Raw genomic sequence first — 27,939 nt, forward strand, 5'->3', positions numbered from 1 at the left:
AGACCTCTCTGTGCTTTACAATGCTTCCCTATGCTTTACCAGACCTCTCTGTGCTTTACAATGCTTCCCTATGCTTTACCAGACCTCTCTGTGCTTTACAATGCTTCCCTATGCTTTACCAGACCTCTCTGTGCTTTACAATGCTTCCCTATGCTTTACCAGACCTCTCTGTGCTTTACAATGCTTCCCTATGCTTTACCACACCTCTCTGTGCTTTACAATGCTTCCCTATGCTTTACCATACCTCTCTGTGCTTTACAATGCTTCCCTATGCTTTACCAGACCTCTCTGTGCTTTACAATGCTTCCCTATGCTTTACCAGACCTCTCTGTGCTTTACAATGCTTCCCTATGCTTTACCAGACCTCTCTGTGCTTTACAATGCTTCCCTATGCTTTACCAGACCTCTCTGTGCTTTACAATGCTTCCCTATGCTTTACCAGACCTCTCTGTGCTTTACAATGCTTCCCTATGCTTTACCAGACCTCTCTGTGCTTTACAATGCTTCCCTATGCTTTACCAGACCTCTCTGTGCTTTACAATGCTTCCCTATACTTTACCAGACCTCTCTGTGCTTTATTACGCTTTGTTGTGCTTTAATGTGGGGAACCTTTATTAGGGTACTACTTTTATTAATCATTTTCACTCCTGTTAAAGTCACCTCTGCTTATTATCAGAATATAATGGGAGTGAATGTGATCAAGCTTAATAATAATAATAATAATAATAATAATAATAATAATAATAATAATAATAATAATAATAATATAACTTCTGGTGTTATCGAGTTATTATAATTGGTTAAATAAATGCTTTTTAAATTATGGTGAAACTTGCTGAAGACGTTTTTTAAGAGACGTTACTAAGAGAAGCAGAATCTGGGGGTGTATGAAGGCTGTCTGACTGCCTCTCTGTGCAGACCCATATTTTTCTATATTTAAATTGACCTGGTAAGCTCATATTGAACATTTGAGGTTGAAAATGTCATTTATAACCTTCTACTGCTGCAAGTACTAGCAGGTGCAAGGCTATTCTATTCTGTTCGGTTCTATTCCATTCTATTCTGTTCTGTTCCATTACATTCTGTTCTATTCTATTCTATTCGGTTCTATTCCATTCTATTCTGTTCTGTTCCATTACATTCTGTTCTATTCTATTCTATTCTGTTCTATTCTATTCTGTTCGGTTCTATTCCATTCTATTCTGTTCTGTTCCATTACATTCTGTTCTATTCTATTCTATTCTGTTCTATTCTATTCTATTCGGTTCTATTCCATTCTATTCTGTTCTGTTCCATTACATTCTGTTCTATTCTATTCTATTCTATTCTGTTCTATTCCATTCTATTCTGTTCTGTTCCATTACATTCTGTTCTATTCTATTCTATTCTGTTCTATTCCATTCTATTCTGTTCTGTTCCATTACATTCTGTTCTGTTCTATTCTATTCTATTCCATTCTATTCTATTATGTTCTATTCTATTCTATTCTATTCTGTTCTACTGTATTTGGCTCACACAGTGACACACATGCAGTGTCAAGCAGGCTTGGGGGCGGGGGGGGGGGCTGTAAACAAACTGGACTGTCAACAGTCTCACACCCCTTTCAAACAGCGGGGTTCCTCATTGGAACACCTTGTTACTCACATAACAGATTTCAGTTTATGAGTCGTTTCTATGATTGACACCCGTTTCATTGGATTTTCCTCTTGTCAGAAGCAAAGAATAAAGTGAAAATGATGTCATGGAGCAGAAAGCCCCTGCATATGATGTGTTTTCATTTGCTTTTCACTTTGTTTTTTAGGTCATCAAGCATCGTACAGCACATGACACACAGCACACACTTTGGAGAGGAAGACAACAACGTAGGACCAGAAAAGCTGACACATTTGTCCGTCATTGAAAACCACCCCTACTGAACCTGAAGCTGTCGTTTTTTTGTTCCTACTCTATGATGTCTCTATGAAATTTCCTGTTAAAATAATCCTTGGGGAAACTGGGTCAATTATTTGTTAGATTGAAAAAACGTTATATTTGCACAGAAACCCCTCTTGGATTTAAACAAGCGGGTATTAAAATTTGGAGGAAAATCTAAAATAATATTTATTGGATTTAAAAACAAACCAACGTAACAGAATTTGAAAATTTGAACTTCCTCGATGCGGAAAACTGCACTCTTGCAAATGCACTTGGAAGATTTGGTTCCTTCTATTAAAAAATCACAAAATCACAGTGGAAAAAACAACTATAAGGACTGTTAAAAATGTTTACACCGACTGTGCGTCACTGAAAAGTGCCCCTACATGCAAAGCTTGGTTCCTAGGATACAAAGTGACCTCCATGCAGTCGTGCAAGTCTTAAAACTCCCCTCCTTTCAACTTCAGCTGGAGTGTTTTGTTTGCTGGAACATTCTTCCCCTCCAATTAAATTTTACATTTTTTATTTGGTTACTAAGCTACAAACAGTCATCCAACAGTTCAACGCTAAGAACTATCCCTCTGGAAACCAAACCTGGGATATCTTGGTTCCTCGAACATAGATTGAAGACAAACAAGTTGTGCCACATTAAACACTGCCCCCCTGAAACTGAACCTGGACAGTGTGTGACAATAAAAACTGCTCCCTCTATAACTGAAGACAGATTCTTTGGTTCCTTGGATATAACTGGACCCTACTTCACTTGCAACACTAAAAACTACCTTCCTGAAACCAAACCTGGAATATTTTGGTTCCTAATTTACAAACTGACTACCAACCTTAAAAACCATCCAACCGAAACCCCAAAACATTCCTATTTTACAAACTGTCCAGTTGCACAACCTCAAAAACCATCCCCACTGGAACCTGAAAACATCGGTTCCTACTTTATAAACTGACGCGCAACCTGAAAAACCTTCCCCACCGGAAGCGAAAGGTGCAGCCCCCACTTCACGTGACGCTCCCCTGGCTGGTGTGAGGGATGTCAGTGGAGAGAGCACGCAGCATGGTCATGGAGCCGGGTGCAGCGGGCGCCGCTCCCGTGACAAGGAAGAGAGAGGAGGCGCTGTGTCAGACCTCCTACAGACCGATGCAGCAGCAGCAGCCAGCCAGCCTGTTCACACTGCTCATCATCCTGGGCTTCAGCCTGACCCTCGTGGCTGTGTTCTTCATCTCTCAGCGGGTGCGGAGCAAGGCTTACCACTCGTATCAGTGTCATTAGTATGAGTTGTACTAGGAGTAGTACCCTTATAACAAATACAACAAAGCATAGCAAAGTGCAATACAGTGTATAGCTACGGATACAAGGTTTGCCTCACCCTATAGAATTAACACATTGTGCTTCATAAAGCCCAATGAAACCTGCTGAATAATGTTACGTTCACATATTGAATTACACACTGCTTTGTAGTTTCCCATAAACGTACAAAAGGTGACATTTTGAAATCTAACATGAAATACTGTACTGCTATTATGGCTTCCGGTAGACTAGGAATATCATTTTGTAGTTACTTTGATCACATGATGTTAAATAAAAGATCTAAATGATGTATATATAGTTTTTTTTGGGGGGGCGGGGGGGTTCACTGCCGAGATTGGCAGACTGGTGCTTTTCTATGGAAGTGGAAATCAAAAGGAAGTGATATCAAACAGATCAGTAGCAACTGCGCTCATCCAATCGTCATGAAACTTGGGACTAACATTGTTTATCAAAACATACTGGGAATATCAGAGGGCGTCTGTCTGTCGGTACATCCGTCCATCTGTCTGTCACCCCAACACTTTAGCACATATCGGGAGAACTGCTTATTCAGATGTTATGCTACTAACATTGTTTAGCTTTAGTTATTGAGCATATCAGACTCTGGATATATAGTCTGTAAATCCATCCATCTGTATATGTCACTCGAACTTACAATTTAGCATCTATCTGGAGAGTTGCTTATCAAATTGTGGATAAACATTCAATTGCTAATTCTTATTCTTCACTATTCTAATACTAGTCCTCACCCGCTAGCTGCGATTCTGAATTGGGGGGTGGGTGTCACTGACAGGCTGCTTCTGAATGGGATTCCCCTCTCTCGTCTCTGCAGCCTGTCTCTGGTCACCTTGGCTTCGTGATCACCGTGTTCGTTGCACTGGGAGCGTTCGCCCTGCTGTTCATGCTGGCGTGTGCGGAGCCCCTGTTCCAGCGCTGCCATGGTCTCATCTCCCTGCTGGTGTGGGGCTGCCTCCTCACCATGGCCTTCGTCTTCGCATTCACTGGGGGGCCAGTGCAGGCCTGGGAGCAGGTAAATTGGCGATGGTCTGATTTAATTGACAACTTTAAAAGGGCACACATGCAGTTCATTTAAAATACTAAGAGATTTTATTATTATTATTTATTTCTTAGCAGACGCCCTTATCCAGGGTGACTTACAATTGTTACAAGATATCACATTATTTTTACATACAATTACCCATTTATACAGTTGGGTTTTTACTGGAGCAATCTAGGTAAAGTACCTTGCTCAAGGGTACAGCAGCAGTGTCCCCCACCTGGGATTGAACCCACGACGCTCCGGTCAAGAGTCCGGAGCCCGAACCACTACTCCACACTGCTGTTTGCACTACTCCAATGATTCAAGATTCAATGACAAATGTTTCCACTAGCAGTCTTTCTCAGTGTCCAAATAAAAAAGACTTCTATTTCAAACGTATATGAAACATTCTCACATTATGGTAAACATGAAATTCATATTCTTTAACATAGATTTATTTAAACGAATACTTCTTAATTAAAAAAAAAATGTACTTAAATGGGGTCGAAACTAGAAGAAACTAAGCTAGTGCCTTCATCAGTGCAATGTGTGTGTGAGAGACATTGGAAGTGTTTGTTTGTTGAGTGGGTCTTGTGAAGTTACAGTTCCATCCTCACCTCTCCTCTCAGTTCCTGATCTCTTCCTGTTTTCTTGTTCAAGGTAGCGTTCTTCCTCTTCATCACCATCATCGTGTACACGCTGTTGCCCCTGTGTCTGAAGTATGCTTTGATTGGAGGGGTCGTGACCTCGCTGGCACACATCATTGTGTTCAGTATATACGTGCCAGTGACCAATCACAGCATAGAGCACCTGGAACTGCAGGTAAGACACGCCTTTTGACAGGACCCCCCTGTATATCGCAAGGGTTCTATGTGGCTGCCTGTCTGTTTCTGTCTGTGTGTGTGTGTTTGTGTGTCTCTGTGGCTGTGTATGTGAGTCTCTCTGTGTCATTTGTGAAGGATTTAATTACTATACTGTAGTTCCATTCTACCAGCCTCATTTCATTGCCCTATAATTGTGCTGCCATTACCCCTCAGTATAATACAGAACCATTATTGCATTGCCATTGCAGTACACCGTCTGTCTGCATTGCCATTGAAGATCATTTAGGGTATAGTTAGCACACTGTGGTCCCATTCTACCAGCCTCACCCCACTGTAGCTGCACTATGCTTGAGCTACCATTGCCCCTCAGTATAACACAGAACCCCTGTGTGTCTCTCTGCATTGCCATTGAAGATCATTAAACAGCACTAAAGAGGAAACTCAACAGCAGCTGATTTCCATACCCAGCTTCATGGCAATCTCGTGACAGACACTTTCTCTTTCTTCTGCTTATTTTCTAAATATTTGCATGGAAATAATGTGTGCTGTTGTCTTTATATAGAGACTCCCAAAAGAACATTTGAATATATTCTATTTTTAAAAGGGTAACTTGACACAGGTCTGTTAAATAATGTTCTCTTCTTGTTTAGAATCACCTTGTATAGCATTTCTCTCTAAGTACAGCTGCTACACCGAGTGTAACCATTAAACTGCCCCCCTCTGGCAACACTCTGCCCCCTAGTGGATGGAAGTAATACAACGTAGAACAAATGTGGTATTTATTACTTTCACTAGGGGGCAGTGTGTCGCAGGGGGGCAGGTTCATGGCTCCACTTTACACCGTGGAAGAGAGGAGTAAACATTCAGTCAGGACAAGGGTAGAACAATATCTCCCCCAGTCCCCTCCCTCCCTGTCCATCTCCATCTCCCTCCTCTCTCTTTCTCATTTTCTTCCCTCTCCTCTCCCTCACTCCCAGAAAAAAGGGCTTGGGGTCCCCTTAAGCTTTCAGCAGCAGTAGAATCTTATTATTGTATTCTGACTGTCAACACTTTTCATATTATTATTATTATTATTATTATTATTATTATTATTAATGTATTTATTTATTTGGCAGACGTCTTTATCCAAGGCGACTCACACAGGTGTTACAGGGCAGCACTGGGTTACAATGCAAGCTTCATATTTAAATGCAGTGTAGTTTACAGTCAGTGCAAATAATAACACTACTAAAATACAATATGAACTAGGATGCAACAAGTTAGGATTACAACAAGTTATATCTACAATGAGATACTAGTAGTGCAATAGCGCATCAGCCGAGGAACCAGTAACGTGGTGCTGAGGTCAGGCGAGTCCAGTGCAGAGCAGGAGGGGCAGATCCAGAGATCTACAAGTGCAGTCTATACAGGTTTACCCCAATTCAGCTGTTAAACGCATTTTCTCCACTAGCAAACAGAGAAAAGAAAACAGCAGCCCATCATAGTTTATTCTAATACACTTAACTGTTCAATTATAAAATGCACTGTATACAACATTGATATAGCGTTTCGATTTCAACACGTCACTGACACACTTTTTATAAAATATTTTCTAAACAAAGTCGTTACGGCAGGAGAAAGGCAGACAAAAATCAAGCGCATCCTACATAGACTTAATTTGCTCAACTGAAATAAATGACCAACTAAATAATGATATACCTTAAAGACGAAAAAAAAGTGAACAAACTAGATTTGTTCCCAGAGAAAGGAAGTGGTATCATAATATGAAACTTTGAAACTATATCTCACTTTACTGATGCTATCGTTGTCACAATGCACCAAGCATACGGGCGCGCAGTGTCTTCTGGGAATAATAGTTTATCTGGTACACGCTGTAAGGTGTTTCCAATCAGCAGAAATGCAGATGAAAACTACAACTCCCCTAACCCACGCATGTCAACAAAGCTGGCTTCGATTGCCTCCAATGCTTCCAACACCCCTCCCCCTCTTACTCCCTCCTTTCTTTCCCCCCAGTTTCTCCCTCATTCACTCTCCTTCTCCTCCCCTACCCCTCTCTGTCCCTTCCCTCACTACTCTCTCCTCCTCACTCCCCCTCTCTGCTCCCCTTTTCCATCTCCATCACTCCTTCTCCCCTTCATCCCTCCCCTCCCACTCTCTCCATCCATCCCCTTCTCTCTCATTTCTCTCTCACTACCCATCTTTCCCCCCTCCCTCTCCCTCTTCCTCTCCCCTTCTCTACTTCAGCCCCTCCCCATTTCTCTATCCCCTCTAAAAAGATTTAAAAAACAACTTAAGAAAATGTCAGTTGAAGCTAATTACTCTGTGTCACATCTCCTCCTCTCCTCTCTCTCCCCCCTTCCTCTCCTCTCCTCTCTCCTCCTTTCCTCTCTCCTCCTCTCTCTCTCCTCCTCTCCTCTCCTCTCTCTCCTCCTCTCTCTCTTCCTCTCCTCCTCTCCTCTTCTTCCTCTCCTCCTCTCTTCTCTCTCTCCTCCTCTTCTCTCCTTTCCTTTCCTCTCCTCTCCTCTCCTCTCTCCTCTCCTCTCTCTCCTGCTTTACTCTCCCCTCCTCTCTCTCCTCTCTTCTCCTCTCTCTCCTCCTCTCTGCTCCTCTCTCTCCTCCCCTCTCCTTTCCTCTCCTCTCCTCTTCTCTCTCTCCTCCTCTCCTTTCCTCTCCTCTCCCCTTCTCTCTCTCCTCTCCTCCCCTCTCCTTTCCTCTCCTCTCTCTCCTTTCTTCTCCTCTCCTCTCCTCCCCTCCTCTCTTCTCAGCTCCTCTCCAATGCGGTGGTGTTTATCTGTGCTAACCTGGTGGGCGTGTACCACAAGACCGTCACTGAGCGCGCTCTGCAGAACACCTGCAGGGACGGCATCAGCTTCCGCCAATCGCGAAGCAAGCTGGTGAGCGAGAAGAAGCAGCAGGTGAGTCTAGCCTCCTTACTCATCTCTGTGGCACCGGCCACACAAATACTGTGGAGTTTTGTGTCAAAGTGACTATATTAGTAAGCATCAGCACCATCTAGTGACAATTTAAATTTCTTTAGTTGTGCTTTTTATACTGTGGAACAGGTTATAAGGCGGTCCGGTCAAGGCTCCCATTTGCCCTATAATGCCATTACACTAACACTAGTATTCTCGTTATAAGGAAGAACACAAACAGCACAGTCTCTTAACTATGGCTCCAGACTACAGCGTGATAAAGGGGGAGCCCTGTATACAAGCAAGGCTACTTTATACCAGTCGCACATAAAATTCTTTCAATTCATTTGTAGTTATCATTTTGGAGTGTTCCAGTTTAACCAGACTCATCCCAACGACATGAGCTATGAAGATATGAATCTGTTTAGAACTAAGAATAATCAGGGGAGTCTTGAGTGAAGTGACAAACTTACCAATACGCACAGTGACCAGAGGACACACACAGCTGGGAATGAAGTGGTCTTAAGACAGAGGGTAGGAGACACTTCTTCACGCAGAGAGTGGGGAGGGGGTGGCGTTCTGGAATCGGACTAGCGCTGAAGGGCCGAGCGGCCTCCTCTCGTTCGTAAACTTTGTTTTGTTTTAATTTCCCAGGAGCACTTGCTGCTGTCAGTACTTCCTGCCTACATCGCTTTGGAGATGAAAGCCGAGATCATCGAGCGACTGAAAGACAAACAGCCTCGCCTGGAAAACAAACACAACTTTCACAACCTGTATGTGAAGCAGCACAAGCATGTCAGGTAGGAGAGAAGCTAAACGAATGCATTTCTGCAGCCGCTACATAGATTACACCTTAAAGAATAAGTAGCGGGATTCTGAAAAATATAGCGTTGCACGTCCCCACGTGCTGCTACAACTGTTTAAATAAGCTCTTTTCAAAATGTCTGCTCTAGTGCACTGATAGTGTCAGGAATATTGCCCATATTGTCAAACAGGTAACACAGCAATAACGATTCATGATGTGGTATCGAACAGAAAAGACACAGCATTGCTGTTATGTGTGTTGTTGTTTTTTGTTGCTCTTCCTGCAGTGATTTAGAGGACAGATCTCAAACCCCGGTGCACTAGAGCAGACATTTTGAAAAGAGATTTGAAACAGACTTTAAAGTTATAAGTGTAAAACGTTGTCAGAATGTTAACAATGAAAAGAAAAATGACAGGTAAGTTATTTAAACAGTTGTAGCAGTTGTAGCTTTATTTTGTGAACCACACTTCATACTCTTTAAAGGGATTGCAGCTCACAAAATAATTCCATGAATCTTTCCTGTCCTGCAATCAGAATAGTGGTTCTCCATATAGATGAAAAAATATCCAGAGTGACATAAGAACATAAGAACATAAGAAAGTTTACAAACGAGAGGAGGCCATTCAGCCCATCTTGCTCGTTTGGTTGTTAGTAGCTTATTGATCCCAGAATCTCATCAAGCAGCTTCTTGAAGGATCCCAGGGTGTCAGCTTCAACAACATTACTGGGAAGTTCAACAACATCACTAGGTTATAGAAAGCTCTCAGTTTATACACCTTACTCTCAGGCTATCTGTTTGCACTTCCTGGGTCACCCCAGCAGTGTCTTCTGGGACACTGGCTGAAAGCACGTCAGTCACGAGGGAAGCAGCTCAACTCCACCCTCCAGGTGACCCAGGAAGTGCAATACTGAAGCTTGTAAACACATCTTTACCCTTGCACCAGATATTTTTTAAAATCTAAAAGTTTAATTATAATATGTGTTTCTTTCAAAACTGAACATTTGAGGCCTACAGGGAAGACTTATAGGATTCTTTTGTTATGCAATCATTAGTGGACTATCTCTATATATTATAGGCAGTTCATCCTGAACTTCACTCAATCAGAAACTCAAGAAGCAGACAAGCATTTTGGCTAATGCCTTCATCAGTGTATTGTGTGTCATTATAGGTAATTAATCTATATATTCAGTAAGAAACTCTGCATGGGTAAAAACTAGAAGAAACTAAAACAAGCAGCTAGTGCCTTCATTATTATTATTATTATTATTATTATTATTATTATTATTATTATTATTATTATTATTATTATTTATTTCTTAGCAGACACCCTTATCCAGGGCGACTTACAGTCGTAAACAAATACATTTCAAGAATCAGGGAGCAGATAAGAGCAAGTAAAGCGCATTAAGGAAGAGTGATAAAGTGTCCAGAGGGAAAAGAGGAGTTCTACAGGTGCTGTCGTCAGTGTAGCGTGTGAGAGATATTGGAAGCATCTGTTTGTTTGTTGAGTGGATCTTGTGATATTACAGGCAGTTCATCCAGAAACTCAACACTGTCACAGAACACAGCTGTGCCCAGAGTATAAGCCAATATCTCAAAGGCTGGGCAGCAGTGTGGAGTAGTGGTTAGGGCTCTGGACTCTTGACCGGAGGGTTGTGGGTTCAATCCCAGGTGGGGGACACTGCTGCTGTACCCTTGAGCAAGGTACTTTACCTAGATTGCTCCAATAAAAACCCAACTGTATAAATGGGTAATTGTATGTAAAAATAATGTGATATCTTGTAACAATTGTAAGTCACGCTGGATAAGGGTGTCTGCTAAGAAATAAAATAATAATAATAATAATAATAATAATAATAATAATAATAATAATAATAATAATAATGCCTTCATGAATGTCCACAGAGCTGTGGAAGGATTCGGATTATATTTCTCTTGTATTTCGCAGTATCCTGTATGCAGACATCGTTGGGTTCACGCAGTTGGCCAGCATGTGCTCTCCTAAAGAACTGGTGCTGATGTTGAACGAACTCTTTGGAAAATTCGACCAGATTGCAAAGGTGAGTGAAATGAGTCTCACTGACACCCCCAGCTGGTGATGAGTCCCCTGCAGAGGGGATGCAGTGCAGATGGTGGTACGCACACATGTCACACTGCACACATTACAACACCTATCTGGAGAACCAGTTATCCCATTGCCATGAAGCCTGGTGTTAATATTATGTTGCATGTTATTCAGAATATCAGATTCTGGGGATATGGGGGGGGGGGGGCAGTCTGTCCATACATCCGGAAATTTTTTTTTTTATATATCTAGAGAAGCTCTTAACTAATTGTCATGACCCTTGGTCTATTCTATTCTATACTGTTGCCCTGTGTCATGGTCCCAGGGATTCATACGGATTCATATGGATTCATACGGATTCATACGGATTCATACGGTTTCATACGGATTCATACGGATTCATACGGTTTCATACAGATTCATACGGTTTCATACGGATTCATACGGATTCATACGGATTCATACGGACTCATACGGATTCATACGGATTCATACTGATTCATACTGATTCATATAGCCATGGCGGATGTTCCTGACAGGCTTGTTTTCCATTCTTTTCTTCCAGGAGAATGAATGCATGAGGATTAAGATCCTAGGAGACTGTTACTACTGTGTATCTGGCCTGCCTGTGTCTCTCCCCAGCCACGCTAAAAACTGTGTGAACATGGGCCTGGATATGTGCCATTCAATCACGTGAGTTCTTATGTCACTCTGGATATTTTTGCATCTATCTGGAGAACCACTTTTTTGATTGTCATGAAACGATATTAACATTATTTAGCAGAACCTATTTACATTCTGGGGCTATGGGGGGGGGTGTCTGTCTGTCCGTACATCCGTCCGTCACACTTGCATTTTTACATTTGTGAACAAGCTATTCCACATCCTGTAAATCAGTCATTTTAATATACCATGATTTTAACACCTCTTTTGCTTTCCTGATCAAGGTCTTAAATACCTGGTCATCAACGTCACACTGATGGTCTGATTTTGAATTCACAGCCATGGCGATGGGAGATGCGTACTGACTGGCTTGTTTGTTTGTTTCACAGTCAGCTGCGTGAAGCCACGGGTGTCAGTATTGACATGCGTGTCGGCGTGCATTCCGGTAACGTTCTCAGCGGCGTGATCGGGTTGCAGAAGTGGCAGTATGACGTCTGGTCCAAAGACGTGACACTAGCCAATCACATGGAGTCTGGAGGGCTGCCAGGGTAAGCACTTCCTGTTATAACCACATTCAGTCACTTGAATCGCTTCTTGACGTTCATCTTACTAGCATAGGGAAGCATTGTAAAGCACAGAGAGGTCTGGTAAAGCATAGGGAAGCATTGTAAAGCACAGAGAGGTCTGGTAAAGCATAGGGAAGCATTGTAAAGCACAGAGAGGTCTGGTAAAGCATAGGGAAGCATTGTAAAGCACAGAGAGGTCTGGTAAAGCATAAGGAAGCATTGGAAAGCACAGAGAGGTATGGTAAAGCATAAGGAAGCATTGTAAAGCACAGAGAGGTCTGGTAAAGCACAGGGAAGCATTGTAAAGCACAGAGAGGTCTGGTAAAGCATAGGGAAGCATTGTAAAGCACAGAGAGGTCTGGTAAAGCATAGGGAAGCATTGTAAAGCACAGAGAGGTCTGGTAAAGCATAGAGAAGCATTGTAAAGCACAGAGAGGTCTGGTAAAGCATAGGGAAGCATTGTAAAGCACAGAGAGGTCTGGTAAAGCATAGGGAAGCATTGTAAAGCACAGAGAGGTCTGGTAAAGCATAGGGAAGCATTGTAAAGCACAGAGAGGTCTGGTAAAGCATAGGGAAGCATTGTAAAGCACAGAGAGGTCTGGTAAAGCATAGGGAAGCATTGTAAAGCACAGAGAGGTCTGGTAAAGCATAGGGAAGCATTGTAAAGCACAGAGAGGTCTGGTAAAGCATAGGGAAGCATTGTAAAGCACAGAGAGGTCTGGTAAAGCATAGGGAAGCATTGTAAAGCACAGAGAGGTCTGGTAAAGCATAGGGAAGCATTGTAAAGCACAGAGAGGTCTGGTAAAGCATAGGGAAGCATTGTAAAGCACAGAGAGGTCTGGTAAAGCATAGTGAAGCATTGTAAAGCACAGAGAGGTCTGGTAAAGCATAGGGAAGCATTGTAAAGCACAGAGAGGTCTGGTAAAGCATAGGGAAGCATTGTAAAGCACAGAGAGGTCTGGTAAAGCATAGGGAAGCATTGTAAAGCACAGAGAGGTAAGGCATATTACAAAAAAATCAGGGCAAAGTATAACCATGAGCAAATCTAATTTACTGTGGTAAACTTTTTTAGGGGCTTGCCTGGAGAATCCATCAGCCTTTAACATTTCATCAAAATCATGTGACAATTTACACAAAACTATTCTTAATCCATACTATTCTGCACGGTTGAGATACGCCATGGTTAACGTTTTCCTCGCGCTGCTCGCTCTGATTTTGAAAGCACAGCCGTAGTGATGGAGAGTGGATGTTGCTGAAAACTTTGTTTCTCAAACAGGCGTGTTCATATCACAGAAGCCACATATTCTCACCTGGACGGGGTGTATGAAGTGGAGGAGGGAGAGGGGGAGACGAGAGACAGCTATCTGACTGGGCTAAAGACCTACCTGGTCATTGACCCGCGGGCAAGGGATTTCACTGCAGAGGTTGTTCAGTTACTAGTTCTATTAGGTTATATAGTGCGGTCCCGCCAGCATTGCCCTGTGTACAGTACAGCACAGCAGGCAATGCCAGCGCATTAGATTACAACTTTATATAGACGCCATGTTGGGTAGCTGCTGTAGTTCTGTACAGGGTTTTATATTTGTGTTATACAGTGTGGTTCCGCCAGCATTGCCCTGTGGCTCTGCCCAGCACACAGCAGGCAATGCCAGCGCACTAGATGCACAGTGTTGCTATGTCTCTCCCCCAGTCAGGGTAGCTGCTGTGGTTGTGTACAGTGTTACAGTGTTGCTGTGTCTCCCTGTCAGGTCTCTGCTCCGGACAGTGCCAATGGCCTCTCTCCTCCTCCTCACGAGGGGGTAAGGCAGCAGCGCGCCTCAGTCCGAATGGCCCGGTACCTGGAGTCCTGGGGGGCGGTCAAGCCCTTCGCTCATCTGAGCCACCGAGAGAGCGTGGAGCTGTCCAAACCGCCAGACCTCAACGCAGCCGTTAGTATTACCGTCTCTGTCTGTCTGCCTCTGTCCAACAAACTTCCCATCTGTGTATCTGACTGCAGTTAATATTTTCTTAGCAGATGTATGCCTGTCTGTATCTGACGTATCTCGTCAGTCTCTGTTTGTCTGCAGTGTGCCTGTCTGATTACAGCAATCTGTCTGACTGTCTATCTCTTTGTCTGTCTGTCTATCTCTTTGTCTGTCTGTCTATCCAGCAATCTGACCATCTGTCTACTATCTATCTGTCTTTCTGTGTGTCTGTCTGTCAAAATAAACAGTATCTGTCTAGAAGTTTACTGTCCTGTCAAACTAACAAACTGTCTATCTGACTATTTGTCTATCAAACATTATTGTTTACGTGTAAACTATTTTATTATTATTATTATTATTATTATTATTATTATTATTATTATTATTATTATTATTATTATTTGTTTATTTAGCAGACACCTTTATCCAAGGCGACTTACAGAGACTGAAATACTGAAACTGAAAAATGTTCTAAATTTGACAAAAACACTCAATTCCTGCCTGGTGTCATTTTTTTTAGGCCATTCAAATGTACAACAATCAAGACAGGACTATAGACAGGTAAGAACCATCCTTCAGAAATACTACAAGAAACTAAATTCAATGACAAACGTTTCCACTAGAAGTCTTTCTCAGTGTCTTCAATTCAATGACACACGTTTCCACTAGAAGTCTTTCTCAGTGTCTTCAATTCAATGACACACGTTTCCACTAGAAGTCTTTCTCAGTGTCTCCAATTCAATGACAAGCTCAAACTTATCAAATTTCTCTTCTATTAAATTGTATTTATTTTTTAAACGTTTAGAACACAATCACAAAGACCAGAAGACCATATGAATGAACACATTGAAAGTGTCTATTCTCACAAGTAAGTGTCATTTAATGTTAACAGGCTACATTAGTCGACTGTATGGTGCTAACCATCCCTGAGACAAAACTCGTTTTCATTCAGATATCTCATTGCAAAGTCACCGAGACAAGCGATTTGAAGCCAGTCCATTACATCTGTTGTCCTGATTCATCCTCTGTGTTTCAGGCACTGGGTGAAGTCTGGCTCAATGAACCCCATCACTCTGTATTTTAAAGACAAGTCCATTGAAAAGGAGGTAGGCACAAACTCATTGCGGGGATTAACTGGGTTTCATAGTCAAAGCTCAGTATATCATAGTGTATTACAGAAGGCAAAGGGCGTCCTATTCATTACAGTGCTCTGTGTGAAGTCATACCCGTGGACACACTGCCACTGCGCTCTTAACCCTATTGTTGCCTGTTGATTTTAATTAAAAATGACCTCACAGCCGTTGTTTGACTGCAATATGCCAGTGGGCGTGGGGTTGTGGGATAGCGACACTTCCCAGGTTGGTTGAAGACACTCGGCTTCACCTCGGGACTCACAGTGCACCCCAGGCACAACAACACACAGCCTGGTATAATGCTTAATTATAGTAGTGTGGAAGGCTGTGTAATCTTGTATAGCTTCTGCTTTCCACCTGTGTGTGTCTGTGTGTGTCTCTGTGTGTGTGTGTCTGTGTGTGGTAGCTGGTTGTGTTCTCCTCTCTCTCTCTCTCTCTCTCTCTCTCTCTCTCTCTCTCTCTCTCTCTCTCTCTCTCTCTCTCTCTCTCTCTCTCTCTCTCTCTCTCTCTCTCTCTCTCTCTCTCTCTCTCTCTCTCTCTCTCTCTCTCTCTCTCTCTCTCTCTCTCTCGATGGTGGTGTTCTTTGCATTCTTTGTGGTTGGTTGTGGTTGGTTGTGGTTGGTTGTGGTTGGTTGTGGTTGGTTGTGTTCTCATCTCTCTGTTTCTCTCTCAGTTTCGCTGGGCCCCTCTCCCTGATTTCCACTTCTACATGGCCTGCTCCGTCCTCATCTTCATTGCGATCTTCATCATCCAGATGTTCATTTCCTACAAGTGAGTACCAGAGCAGCACAGACACAGACACACACACACACACACACACACACACATACAGAAACACAGAGAGAGCAATACACACACACACACACACACACACACACATACAGAAACACAGAGAGAGCAGCACACACACACACATACAGAAACACACAGAGAGCAGCACACACACACACACACACATACAGAAACACACAGAGAGCAACACAGACACACACACACATACAGAAACACACAGAGAGCAACACAGACACACACACACATACAGAAACACACAGAGAGCAACACAGACACACACACACATACAGAAACACACAGAGAGCAATACACACACACACACACACACATACAGAAACACACAGAGAGCAGCACACACACACACACACATACAGAAACACACAGAGAGCAACACAGACACACACACACATACAGAAACACACAGAGAGCAATACACACACACACACACACATACAGAAACACAGAGAGAGCAGCACACACACACACATACAGAAACACACAGAGAGCAGCACACACACACACACACATACAGAAACACACAGAGAGCAACACAGACACACACACACATACAGAAACACACAGAGAGCAATACACACACACACACACACACATACAGAAACACACAGAGAGCAACACACATACACACACATACAGAAACACACAGAGAGCAATACACACACACATACAGAAACACACAGAGAGCAGCACACATACACACACATACAGAGTATGGCAGATACACACAGGGGAACACACACACACACACACACACACACACACACACACATACAGAAACACACAGAAACACACAGAGAGCAGCACACACACATACAGAAACACACAGAGCAGCACAGACACACACACACATACAGAAACACAGAGAGAGCAGCACAGACACACACACACACACAGAGCAATACACACACACATACAGAAACACACAGAGAGCAGCACACACACACACACATACAGAAACACACAGAGAGCAACACAGACACACACACACACATACAGAAACACACAGAGAGCAACACAGACACACACACACACATACAGAGTATGGCAGATACACACAGGGGAACACACACACACACACACACACACTTACAGAAACACACACAGAAACACACAGACAGCAACACAGACACACACACACACACAGAGCAATACACACACACACACACACACACATACAGAAACACACACACACACACACATACAGAAACACACAGAGAGAGCAGCACACACACACACACATACAGAAACACACAGAGAGCAATACACACACACACATACAGAGTATGGCAGATACACACAGGGGAACACACACACACACACACACACACACACACACACACTTACAGAAACACACACAGAAACACACAGACCGCAACACAGACACACACACAGACACACACAGAGCAAAACAGACACACATACAGAAACACACAGAGAGCAGCACACACACACACACATACAGAGTATGGCAGATACACACAGGGGTATACACACACACACACACACACACACACACATGCAATGTTAAAGTTGCAAAAAAATGTAAACATTAATATGACAAAGAAGCAGATTTCAGTGTTCGGTACATATACAGACGGATAGATAAAACTAAAGTTTATAAAATTCAATGACAAACGTTTCCACTAGAAGTGTCTCAATGATTGAATCCCTGCTTCCTCTCTGTTTCTGCAGGAATGCTGCTCTGGGAATCTCGTACGGAGTCTCCTTCTTCATCTTCCTGCTCCTCCTCTTCACCTGCTTCACTGGACACCTAACGGTGAGTCAAGGAAGTGCAGCGCTACCTGAAAGCTGAGATTTCTTTAATAGTATGACATGCATTAAAACAAAAAACACTGCGATATGAACCGTCAGTATGTCTTTCTGTAGGGCACACTTCTATTTGAACTTTGCTACAGAAGTGTCCAATGGAGGTCTGGTAAAGCATAGGGAAGCATTGTAAAGCACAGAGAGGTCTGGTAAAGCATAGGGAAGCATTGTAAAGCACAGAGAGGTCTGGTAAAGCATAGGGAAGCATTGTAAAGCACAGAGAGGTGTGGTAAAGCATAGGGAAGCATTGTAAAGCACAGAGAGGTGTGGTAAAGCATAGGGAAGCATTGTAAAGCACAGAGAGGTCTGGTAAAGCATAGGGAAGCATTGTAAAGCACAGAGAGGTCTGGTAAAGCATAGGGAAGCATTGTAAAGCACAGAGAGGTCTGGTAAAGCATAGGGAAGCATTGTAAAGCACAGAGAGGTCTGGTAAAGCATAGGGAAGCATTGTAAAGCACAGAGAGGTCTGGTAAAGCATAGGGAAGCATTGTAAAGCACAGAGAGGTCTGGTAAAGCATAGGGAAGCATTGTAAAGCACAGAGAGGTCTGGTAAAGCATAGGGAAGCATTGTAAAGCACAGAGAGGTCTGGTAAAGCATAGGGAAGCATTGCAAAGCACAGAGAGGTCTGGTAAAACATAGGGAAGCATTGTAAAGCACAGAGAGGTGTGGTAAAGCATAGGGAAGCATGGTAAAGCACAGAGAGGTCTGGTAAGCAGATTAAATAACAACCCATCATAAATTTTGGTAAATGCATAGTATACCATACAAATTTACCATCGTAAACTTTTTAGGGGTAATTGTGGTGATATTCTTTGTTTCTTTAGAGATGGACACAGAAAGGTCCCAAGTTTATCCAGTGGATTCCTTCCATCTGTGCAGCTGCAATCAAGCAGCCTCTCGCCCGAGTTACTCTAGCAGTTATTACAATCTTACTGATCCTCATCATGGCTTTACTCAACTTTGTAAGTATCAACGAACACTTCAATTACAGTCGAACCAACTGAAAGTGATTATATCAAGCAAAACAATTCCATATTCCTTACCTGCCCTGTACTTCCATCAGCTACATAACTCTCAAATGTGCAGCTTTGAAATAAATGTCATAACAAACATTTTCATTTTAAATCATCTGATACTACACTAGGTGAAAAAAATCGGTTTGCACAAGCCTTGCTTTTAGATAGTGCTGCACTTTCTTGGTCACCTGGAGGGTGGCATTGTCCCCTCCCCTTCAATCTTCAATAACCAATCAGCTGCTTCCCTTGTTGACTGACGTGCTTTCAGCCAGTGACCCAGAAGACACTGCTGGGGTGACCCAGGAAGTGCAAGGTAACAGATTTCCTGAGAACTTCCTTTAAGCTAAAGCAGTACCAGATGTTTAAAATGAAAGTCCATGTATGCTGTAACATGTGCTTCTTTCAAAAAAGACTGTAGCTTGTGAAAGTGCAAAACAGAATTGTGTGTCTCTGTCTGTCTGTGTGTCTGTCTGTGTGTGTGTCTCTGTCTGTGTGTGTGTGTGTCTGTCTGTCTGTGTGTCTGTCTGTGTGTCTCTGTCTGTGTGTGTGTCTGTCTGTGTGTCTCTGTCTGTGTGTGTGTCTGTCTGTGTGTCTCTGTCTGTGTGTGTGTCTGTCTGTGTGTCTCTGTCTGTCTGTCTGTGTGTCTCTGTCTGTGTGTGTGTCTGTCTGTGTGTCTCTGTCTGTGTGTGTGTCTGTCTGTGTGTCTCTGTCTGTGTGTGTGTCTGTCTGTGTGTCTCTGTCTGTCTGTCTGTGTGTCTCTGTCTGTGTGTGTGTCTGTCTGTGTGTCTCTGCCTGAGTGTGTGTCTGTCTGTGTGTCTCTGTCTGTCTGTCTGTGTGTCTCTGTCTGTGTGTGTGTCTGTCTGTGTGTCTCTGCCTGAGTGTGTGTCTGTCTGTGTGTCTCTGTCTGTCTGTCTGTGTGTCTCTGTCTGTGTGTGTGTCTGTCTGTGTGTCTCTGTCTGTCTGTCTGTGTGTCTCTGCCTGTGTGTGTGTCTGTCTGTGTGTCTCTGTCTGTCTGTCTGTGTGTCTCTGTCTGTGTGTCTCTGCCTGTGTGTGTGTCTGTCTGTGTGTCACTGCCTGAGTGTGTGTCTGTCTGTGTGTCTCTGTCTGTGTGTCTGTGTGTCTCTGTCTGTGCGTCTCTGTCTGTCTGTCTGTGTGTCTCTGTCTGTGCGTCTCTGTCTGTCCGTGTGTCTGTCCAGCTGTCTGTCTCCAGCATTCAAGAAACTAAGCTCTGGAAGAATGTAGTAAATTAATAGACACCAAGAAGGAATTATAATGTAGTGTCAAAATGAACAGGATTGTGAGACTATTTCTTTCTTTCTTTCTTTCTTTCTTTCTTTCTTTCTTTGTTATAAATGCATTTTTTTCTAGTTTTTTCTACCTGAGCCAGTTTCAACCAATTCGACTGAGAAAAACTCAAACCATCTGTACACTGGGCCAGTAAGTACTTCAAATAAACAGATACACTAACTTTGAATTAGACTAGACTGCACTAAAATTACATTGGAACTGCAGTTTGAGATCACTAGACTACACTGGACTGGAATTACATTATAACTGCAGTTTGAGATCACTAGACTAGCCTGTGCTGGAATTACATTGGAACTGCAGTTTGAGATCACTAGACTAGACTGTATTGAATTACATTGTAACTGCAGTTTGAGATCACTAGACTAGACTGCTCTAGAATTACATTGTAACTGCAGTTTGAGATCACTAGACTAGACTTATTGAATTACATTGTAACTGCAGTTTGAGATCACTAGACTAGACTGGACTGGAATTACATTGTAACTGCAGTTTGAGATCACTAGACTAGACTGTATTGAATTACATTGTAACTGCAGTTTGAGATCACTAGACTAGACTGTATTGAATTACATTGTAACTGCAGTTTGAGATCACTAGACTAGACTGTATTGAATTACATTGGAACTGCAGTTTGAGATCACTAGACTAGACTGTATTGAATTACATTGTAACTGCAGTTTGAGATCACTAGACTAGACTGTATTGAATTACATTGTAACTGCAGTTTAGGATCACTAGACTAGACTGTATTGAATTACACTGTAACTGCAGTTTAGGATCACTAGACTAGCCTGCTCCTACCCTCCCTGTTTGAAACCGACAGTCCGCTCTCACACTGTCTCTCCTCAGTATTATCTCTACTGCTGTCTGCTCAGTATGCTAAGCTGCTCCGTCTTCCTGCGCATGAACTTTGAACTCAAGCTGACCCTGCTGACCCTTGCCCTGGTGGTCTATGAGGTCATCTTCCTGTTCAGCCACGGCTATCGGTCAGACCACTACGTGTCTGAGCTGTATACAAACTCCAGCAGGTAAGCGATTGAGGAGAGAGGCCAACGAAGAGCAACCAGACTAAGCTATTAATCCCAGGGCCTGAAGGAATGAGCTATGGAGATAGGAATCTATTTAGAATAAGGAAGCATTAGGGGGGACTTGATTGAAGTATTTTATATCTTTAAAGACATGACATACGTCTTCTCCGAAAGGTCAGTTGTGGTCCACTTGATCAATGCCCTGTTCCTGTGTCCTGGGCTGGCTGAGTTAGAAAACATCCTCCCATAGCTGCTTACCTTACAGCTGTGCTGAGCCAGTGTTCTCAAGTGTGCTTCACAATATTTTACCCTACAGTGCAATATTAAATGAAAGTGCCCCAGCTCTGTATGTGCTGATGGAGATGTTGTTATAGTCCTGCTGTGGGGGGGGTGAGTGTTGCACCTCCTTCTGTCTGTACTGAACTGCGCTGCCCCCTCTCGCCTCTCTCTCTGCAGGCCGGGGGTGTTGAAAGAGCCCAAAGTCATGGCTGGAATCTGGCTCTTTGTGTTTTTCTTCACAGTCCTGGTGCTCGCCAGACAGGTAAGCTCATTCAAAGAGGAGTGGAATTGAATTGAAATTGGAGTCCAACAGAATGAACAGGATTTCACTGTGTCCTCTTTCAGGACGAGTTTTACTCCCGTCTGGACTTCCTGTGGAAGAGGAAGTTTGGTCAGGAGCGTGAGGAGATCGAGACGATGGAGAATCTGAACCGGGTTCTTCTGGAGAACATGCTGCCGGCCCACGTAGCCACACAGTTCATCGGACAGAACCGACGCAACGAGGTGAGAACGCCAAAGTCTCAGCGTCTTCAATTCAGTGACACACGTTTCAACTAGAAGTCTTAATTTCTTTCCTTCACACAGGATCTGTACAGCCAGTCGTACGAATGTGTCTGCGTGATGTTTGCCTCCATTCCTGATTTCAAAGTCTTTTACTCAGAAAGTGATGTGAATAACGAAGGACTGGAGTGCATCAGACTTCTCAACGAAATCATTGCAGACTTTGACGAGGTAACAACTTTCAAATGCACATTCAAATAACCAGTCGCTTTTTTACATCGCCTTTTCTGTTTTATGATGTTTGAAATCACTGGCCGGATTTCAATCAGAGTCAGAGTCACTGCACCCACACCAGAGTCAGAGTCACTGCACCCACACCAGAGTCAGAGTCACTGCACCCACACTAGAGTCAGAGTCACTGCACCCACACTAGAGTCAGAGTCACTGCACCCACACTAGAGTCAGAGTCACTGCACCCACACTAGAGTCAGAGTCACTGCACCCACACTAGAGTCAGAGTCACTGCACCCACACTAGAGTCAGAGTCACTGCACCCACACTAGAGTCAGAGTCACTGCACCCACACTAGAGTCAGAGTCACTGCACCCACACTAGAGTCAGAGTCACTGCACCCACATCAGAGTCAGAGTCACTGCACCCACATCAGAGTCAGAGTCACTGCACCTACATCAGAGTCAGAGTCACTGCACCCACACCAGAGTCAGAGTCACTGCACCCACATCAGAGTCAGTCACTGCACCCACACCAGAGTCAGAGTCACTGCACCCACATCAGAGTCAGAGTCACTGCACCCACACCAGAGTCAGAGTCACTGCACCCACATCAGAGTCAGAGTCACTGCACCCACACCAGAGTCAGAGTCACTGCACCCACACCAGAGTCAGAGTCACTGCACCCACACCAGAGTCAGAGTCACTGCACCCACACCAGAGTCAGAGTCACTGCACCCACATCAGAGGCAGAGTCACTGCACCCACACCAGAGTCAGAGTCACTGCACCCACACCAGAGTCAGAGTCACTGCACCCACATCAGAGTCAGAGTCACTGCACCCACACCAGAGTCAGAGTCACTGCACCCACACCAGAGTCAGAGTCACTGCACCCACACCAGAGTCAGAGTCACTGCACCCACACCAGAGTCAGAGTCACTGCACCCACATCAGAGTCACTGCACCCACATCAGAGTCAGAGTCACTGCACCCACATCAGAGTCAGAGTCACTGCACCCACATCAGAGTCCGAGTCACTGCACCCACATCAGAGTCAGAGTCACTGCACCCACATCAGAGTCCGAGTCACTGCACCCACATCAGAGTCAGAGTCACTGCACCCACATCAGAGTCCGAGTCACTGCACCCACATCAGAGTCAGAGTCACTGCACCCACATCAGTCAGAGTCACTGCACCCACACCAGAGTCAGAGTCACTGCACCCACATCAGAGTCACTGCACCCACATCAGAGTCAGAGTCACTGCACCCACACCAGAGTCAGAGTCACTGCACCCACATCAGAGTCAGAGTCACTGCACCCACACCAGAGTCAGAGTCACTGCACCCACATCAGAGTCACTGCACCCACATCAGAGTCAGAGTCACTGCACCCACATCAGAGTCAGAGTCACTGCACCCACATCAGTCAGAGTCACTGCACCCACACCAGAGCCAGAGTCACTGCACCCACATCAGAGTCACTGCACCCACATCAGTCAGAGTCACTGCACCCACACCAGAGTCAGAGTCACTGCACCCACATCAGAGTCACTGCACCCACATCAGAGTCAGTGTCACTGCACCCACATCAGAGTCAGAGTCACTGCACCCACACCAGAGTCAGAGTCACTGCACCCACACCAGAGTCAGAGTCACTGCACCCACACCAGAGCCTTTTAGACAGAGCCTGTTTGAAACAGGTTTCCATAGGTTTCCACTTTAGACGGAAAATCCTCAATCCGACCTCCTCAACCCGTTTGATTTTTGCACAGTGTATGTTAATTAGGTACCCACCTCATTTGCAAAACATTCCTCATACTGTCGGGATTGGGATTTTGCAACTGTTCTTACCCTCCCTGGCCATTTTTTATTTTTGCTCTGAACACGAAAAACAGTCAAAGTTAAAACCCTGCCCCACAAGCCCTCCCCGACGGTCGGAAAAGCTTTGATATTCAGGGAAATAGGTATAGTAACTCGACAGTACCTTCTTTCCTTTGCTGTCTTCACAACCAAATCCTTCACAACCACATTATTCTGTGGTTTTTGTGTTTCTTATTCAGAAGCCCTTACTATATTGTAGAGTCAAACTGAACAGGATTGTGGGGCTCTGTAGCTTGTAATATTGAATATAATTATTTGTAATGATAAATACATATGTTTTATTTTTGTGCCTGCAGCTGCTATCGAAACCAAAATTCAGTGGCGTTGAGAAGATTAAAACTATCTGCAGTACGTACATGGCAGCAACTGGACTGAATACTGTGTCTGGAAATAATGAGGTATTTCACATTCAACATTTTGAAACCTTTTACTAGAATACCGTACAAATGAAATAATTCTCTCACCTTTGTATCTTTCATAACACCCTTAAAACGTATTATTAAAAAGTTCAGCACACTTCGTAGCAGTATCTACTGAACACAAAGAGAGTGAGACTGGTTTGATTATTAGTCGGGCTGTATTTTCTTCACTGTGAAAAATGGCCTCATTCACGGTCGAAGCATTTCAAGTAGAGGTCGGCACGGGCTGAAAATCCTGAACCAGGTACCCACTGTCAAAATTACCCGGGTACTGGAAACTTTTTCGGGTAATGATTAAAAATAAAAATAGTAAATCACATATCTTAATGCTTTATGCTTAATGCATGGTACATATTTAAATACTATATATATATATATAGATATAGTACACATACATTTAGTCCCTTCAGATTTGTAGACTTGTTTTTAATATATGGTAGAAAAGTATGATCCTTGTATTTTTCATACATAGAAATTAATATCTATATATATATATATATATATATATATATATATATATATATATATTATATGGGATATATTTAAAATATATTTTAGTCTGTAATCCATATATTTATTGAAGAACATTTGTTTTTCAGCTACTTGCTGCTGGTTTTCATTGATTTTGTGCACTCTGTCTCCCCCTTCAGGACACTGATCGCAGTTACGCCCACGTTGGTATAATGCTAGAATTTGCAATTGCGTTGATGGGCAAACTGGATTATATCAACAAGCACTCCTTCAACGACTTCAAACTGAGAATAGGTAAGAAGTAAATCTACCAGTGGCAGCCAGATCCCATTGCAGCGGCCCTATACTTAAGCTACCATTGCCGTGTGTTGCTTGTGTGTATCGTGTGTTACCCGTGCATTTCTTATGTTTCATGTTTCATGTGTGTTCCCACAGGTATTAACCACGGGCCAGTGATAGCCGGAGTGATAGGAGCCCAGAAACCCCAGTATGATATCTGGGGGAACTCTGTGAACGTTGCCAGTCGAATGGACAGCACTGGAGTTCTGGGGAAAATACAGGTGACTGTGAATGATGCTGGGGTGGATTTAACAAGATTTCTGAACAAGGGGAGGCCATTCGGCCCATCAGTGCTCGTCCGGTTCCTGGAAGCTGTCTGATCTCAAAACACTGTCAGGTCTTAACGTGATTGTGGCTGACATAATGAATCTGACCCATGTTGCACTTCCATTAGCTACACAGGTCTCAAAAGTGCAGTTTTGAAAGAACTTCTATTTTCATTAAAAAAAAAAAAAAAAACTTGTTTGCAGGCCTTGCTTTCAGATAGTCTTGCACGTCCTGGGTCACCCCAGCAGTGACTTCTGGATCACTGGCTGAAAGTCAATAAGGGAGCTTATTGGTTACTGACAAGAAGCTGTTGAAGGGGCGGGGATAATTTCACTCTCCAAGTGACCAAGGAAGTGCAACACCAAATAAAAGCACGACTTACAGAGATTTCTGTAACCTAGTTCAATACCAGTTTTAAAATGGAAATGCATGTTTGCTGTGCCATGTGTTTCTTCACTAATGCAAGTGCAGAACAGGTAAGATTTATGGAATTCATTATCTGTTCCCCTATAGAACTCTGCCCTCTAGTGGAAGTAAGAAATAAGAAAAAACAACACCCTAGAGCAGGGGTGGGCAATCCTGGTCCTGGAGGGCCGGTGTCCCTCCTGGCTTTTGTTCCAACTGTGCTCTAAATTACTTAATTAGACCAATAATTGGTAATAATCAGTACAATTAAGTAATTTAGAGCACAGTTGGAACAAAAGCCAGGAGGGACACCGGCCCTCCAGGACCAGGATTGCCCACCCCTGCCCTAGAACAAGCCAGGCTCCGAATGAGCTCAGAGCAGACACCTGCAGGTGCTGCCTTTGTCCTGCAGGGGGTGCTAACTCACATCCGCTGTGGAGCTCCTGGGTGTAAAGAGGCGATTGGCTTGGGGATCGGAGGACGCCCGCTGTGCTGTTTGGGGCGTGTAATGTAATGTAGTTGGCAGCCCCATGTTCTAGAATGATGTGATTTGAATATCTTGTCTTCATTCGCAGGTTACAGAAGACACCGCTGACATCCTGCAGTCTCTGGGATACTCGTGTTCGCTGCGAGGAGTGATTAAGGTGAAGGGCAAAGGAGACCTGCAGACATACTTTGTAGAGACGGACACTGGCAAAACAGCAGGGAGTATGTTCAACTGAAGACAACTGAGCCTGCAATTCAATTACAATCCAGTCTCTTACCTCTTGTTACTACTAGCAACGTTATCACTGTGTAGAAAGAAATAAATAAAGAAATAAAGAAATAAAGAAATAAAGAAATAAAGAAATAAATAAATAAAGTATATATATATATTTATATTTTTATAGCGCCTTTGACCAAGGCGCTTTACAATTATTAAGCTAAACTGTACAATCAAGAGAAATGGCGGAAGGAAGAAGGTACGTTTATTGAGCAAGGATGAGGAAGTAGAGAGTGGTGCTACTGTGAGAACAGAGGCTAGGGCAGGGTTGGGCAAGCAAGCAGGGTCCTGACCGGGGGGTTAGGGGCTAGGGCACGCAGAGGGATAGGCTAGGGTGAAAAGATGTGTTTTAAGGGAGGAGCGAAAACTGCGTAGTGTAGGTGACTGTTTTATATGGAGTGGGAGTTTATTCCAATGAAGGGGAGCCAGGAGGGAGAAGGAACGGAAACGGGATTGGGCACAGGGCGAGGGTGGGACCGAGAGGGACAACAGAGTTTGAGCGCGTAAGGGACGGGAGGTGAACATAGTAAGTGATAGGTACAGCCAGGTAGGGTGGGGCGAGACCATGGAGGGATTTATAGACTAGAGTAAGGAATTTAAATAAGCGGCGATAGTAAACAGGGAGCCAGTGTAGCTGGAGGAGAAGAGGGGAGGTATGAGAGGAGCGGGGGAGGTTGAATATGATACGGGCAGAGGCGTTTTGAATTTGCTGTAGTGGTGTGAAGGCGTAGGAGGGAAGGCCAAGGAGGAGGGAGTTGCAGTAATCGAGGCGGGTGAGGGTGAGAGCATGAACCAGGAGAAAGAGATGGAGGGGCGTATTTTGCAGATGTTAAATATATATATATATATATATATATATATATATATATATATATATATATAAAACATACAGCAATGATACTTAGAGAAGATGCCTGAATTGTATTAGAGCCATTTTTAGACCAGAAGGCATTTAACTTTTTTTAGGATTTGATGTTCAAACTGTAATAGAAAATATTTTCAACAATAAAGTGCAATAAAAGTTGTTTCATTTATTTTTGTGCTCAGCATGGTATCATGAGTATGAATAGCTACAATGCGACGAGGCTGGTAGAATGGGACCACAGTGCACTAACTATACCCTAAATGATCTTCAATGGCAATGCAGATACATTGCTGTTGCATTACTGAAGGGCAATGGTAGC

The 27,939-nt window shown here is 43.5% G+C and overlaps 1 protein-coding gene across 1 annotated transcript; it reads left to right on the top strand.

Annotated features, from left to right (window-relative positions):
• Positions 1-1,843: 1,843 nt before the first annotated feature.
• On the top strand, positions 1,844-27,766 carry LOC117398838 (adenylate cyclase type 2-like). The gene is made up of 25 exons (XM_059012467.1): positions 1,844-3,157; positions 4,068-4,265; positions 4,935-5,096; positions 7,864-8,013; positions 8,665-8,810; positions 10,765-10,876; positions 11,447-11,574; positions 11,934-12,092; positions 13,387-13,534; positions 13,859-14,038; positions 14,595-14,635; positions 14,880-14,942; positions 15,111-15,180; positions 15,881-15,978; positions 17,710-17,794; positions 18,670-18,807; positions 20,230-20,298; positions 21,019-21,197; positions 21,654-21,738; positions 21,822-21,980; positions 22,062-22,208; positions 24,388-24,489; positions 25,161-25,275; positions 25,417-25,541; positions 26,568-27,766. Exons 1-25 carry the CDS (start codon positions 2,957-2,959, stop codon positions 26,712-26,714), a joined length of 3,207 nt encoding a protein of 1,068 aa, XP_058868450.1. The 5' UTR covers positions 1,844-2,956; the 3' UTR covers positions 26,715-27,766.
• The last annotated feature ends 173 nt before the right edge of the window (positions 27,767-27,939 follow it).

Source organism: Acipenser ruthenus, chromosome 44 (genome assembly GCF_902713425.1).
Source record: "Acipenser ruthenus chromosome 44, fAciRut3.2 maternal haplotype, whole genome shotgun sequence".
Lineage (NCBI taxonomy): Eukaryota > Metazoa > Chordata > Actinopteri > Acipenseriformes > Acipenseridae > Acipenser > Acipenser ruthenus.

What these genes read in the sequence shown, in the direction of transcription:
- LOC117398838 (XM_059012467.1), top strand. Translation starts at nt 2,957, where the DNA reads ATGTCAGTGGAGAGAGCACGCAGCATGGTCATGGAGCCGGGTGCAGCG. An exon ending in TGAGCGAGAAGAAGCAGCAG is followed by an intron (nt 8,014 to 8,664) that starts GTGAGTCTAGCC and finishes TTAATTTCCCAG; the next exon opens with GAGCACTTGCTGCTGTCAGT. An exon ending in GCTTCACTGGACACCTAACG is followed by an intron (nt 17,795 to 18,669) that starts GTGAGTCAAGGA and finishes TTGTTTCTTTAG; the next exon opens with AGATGGACACAGAAAGGTCC.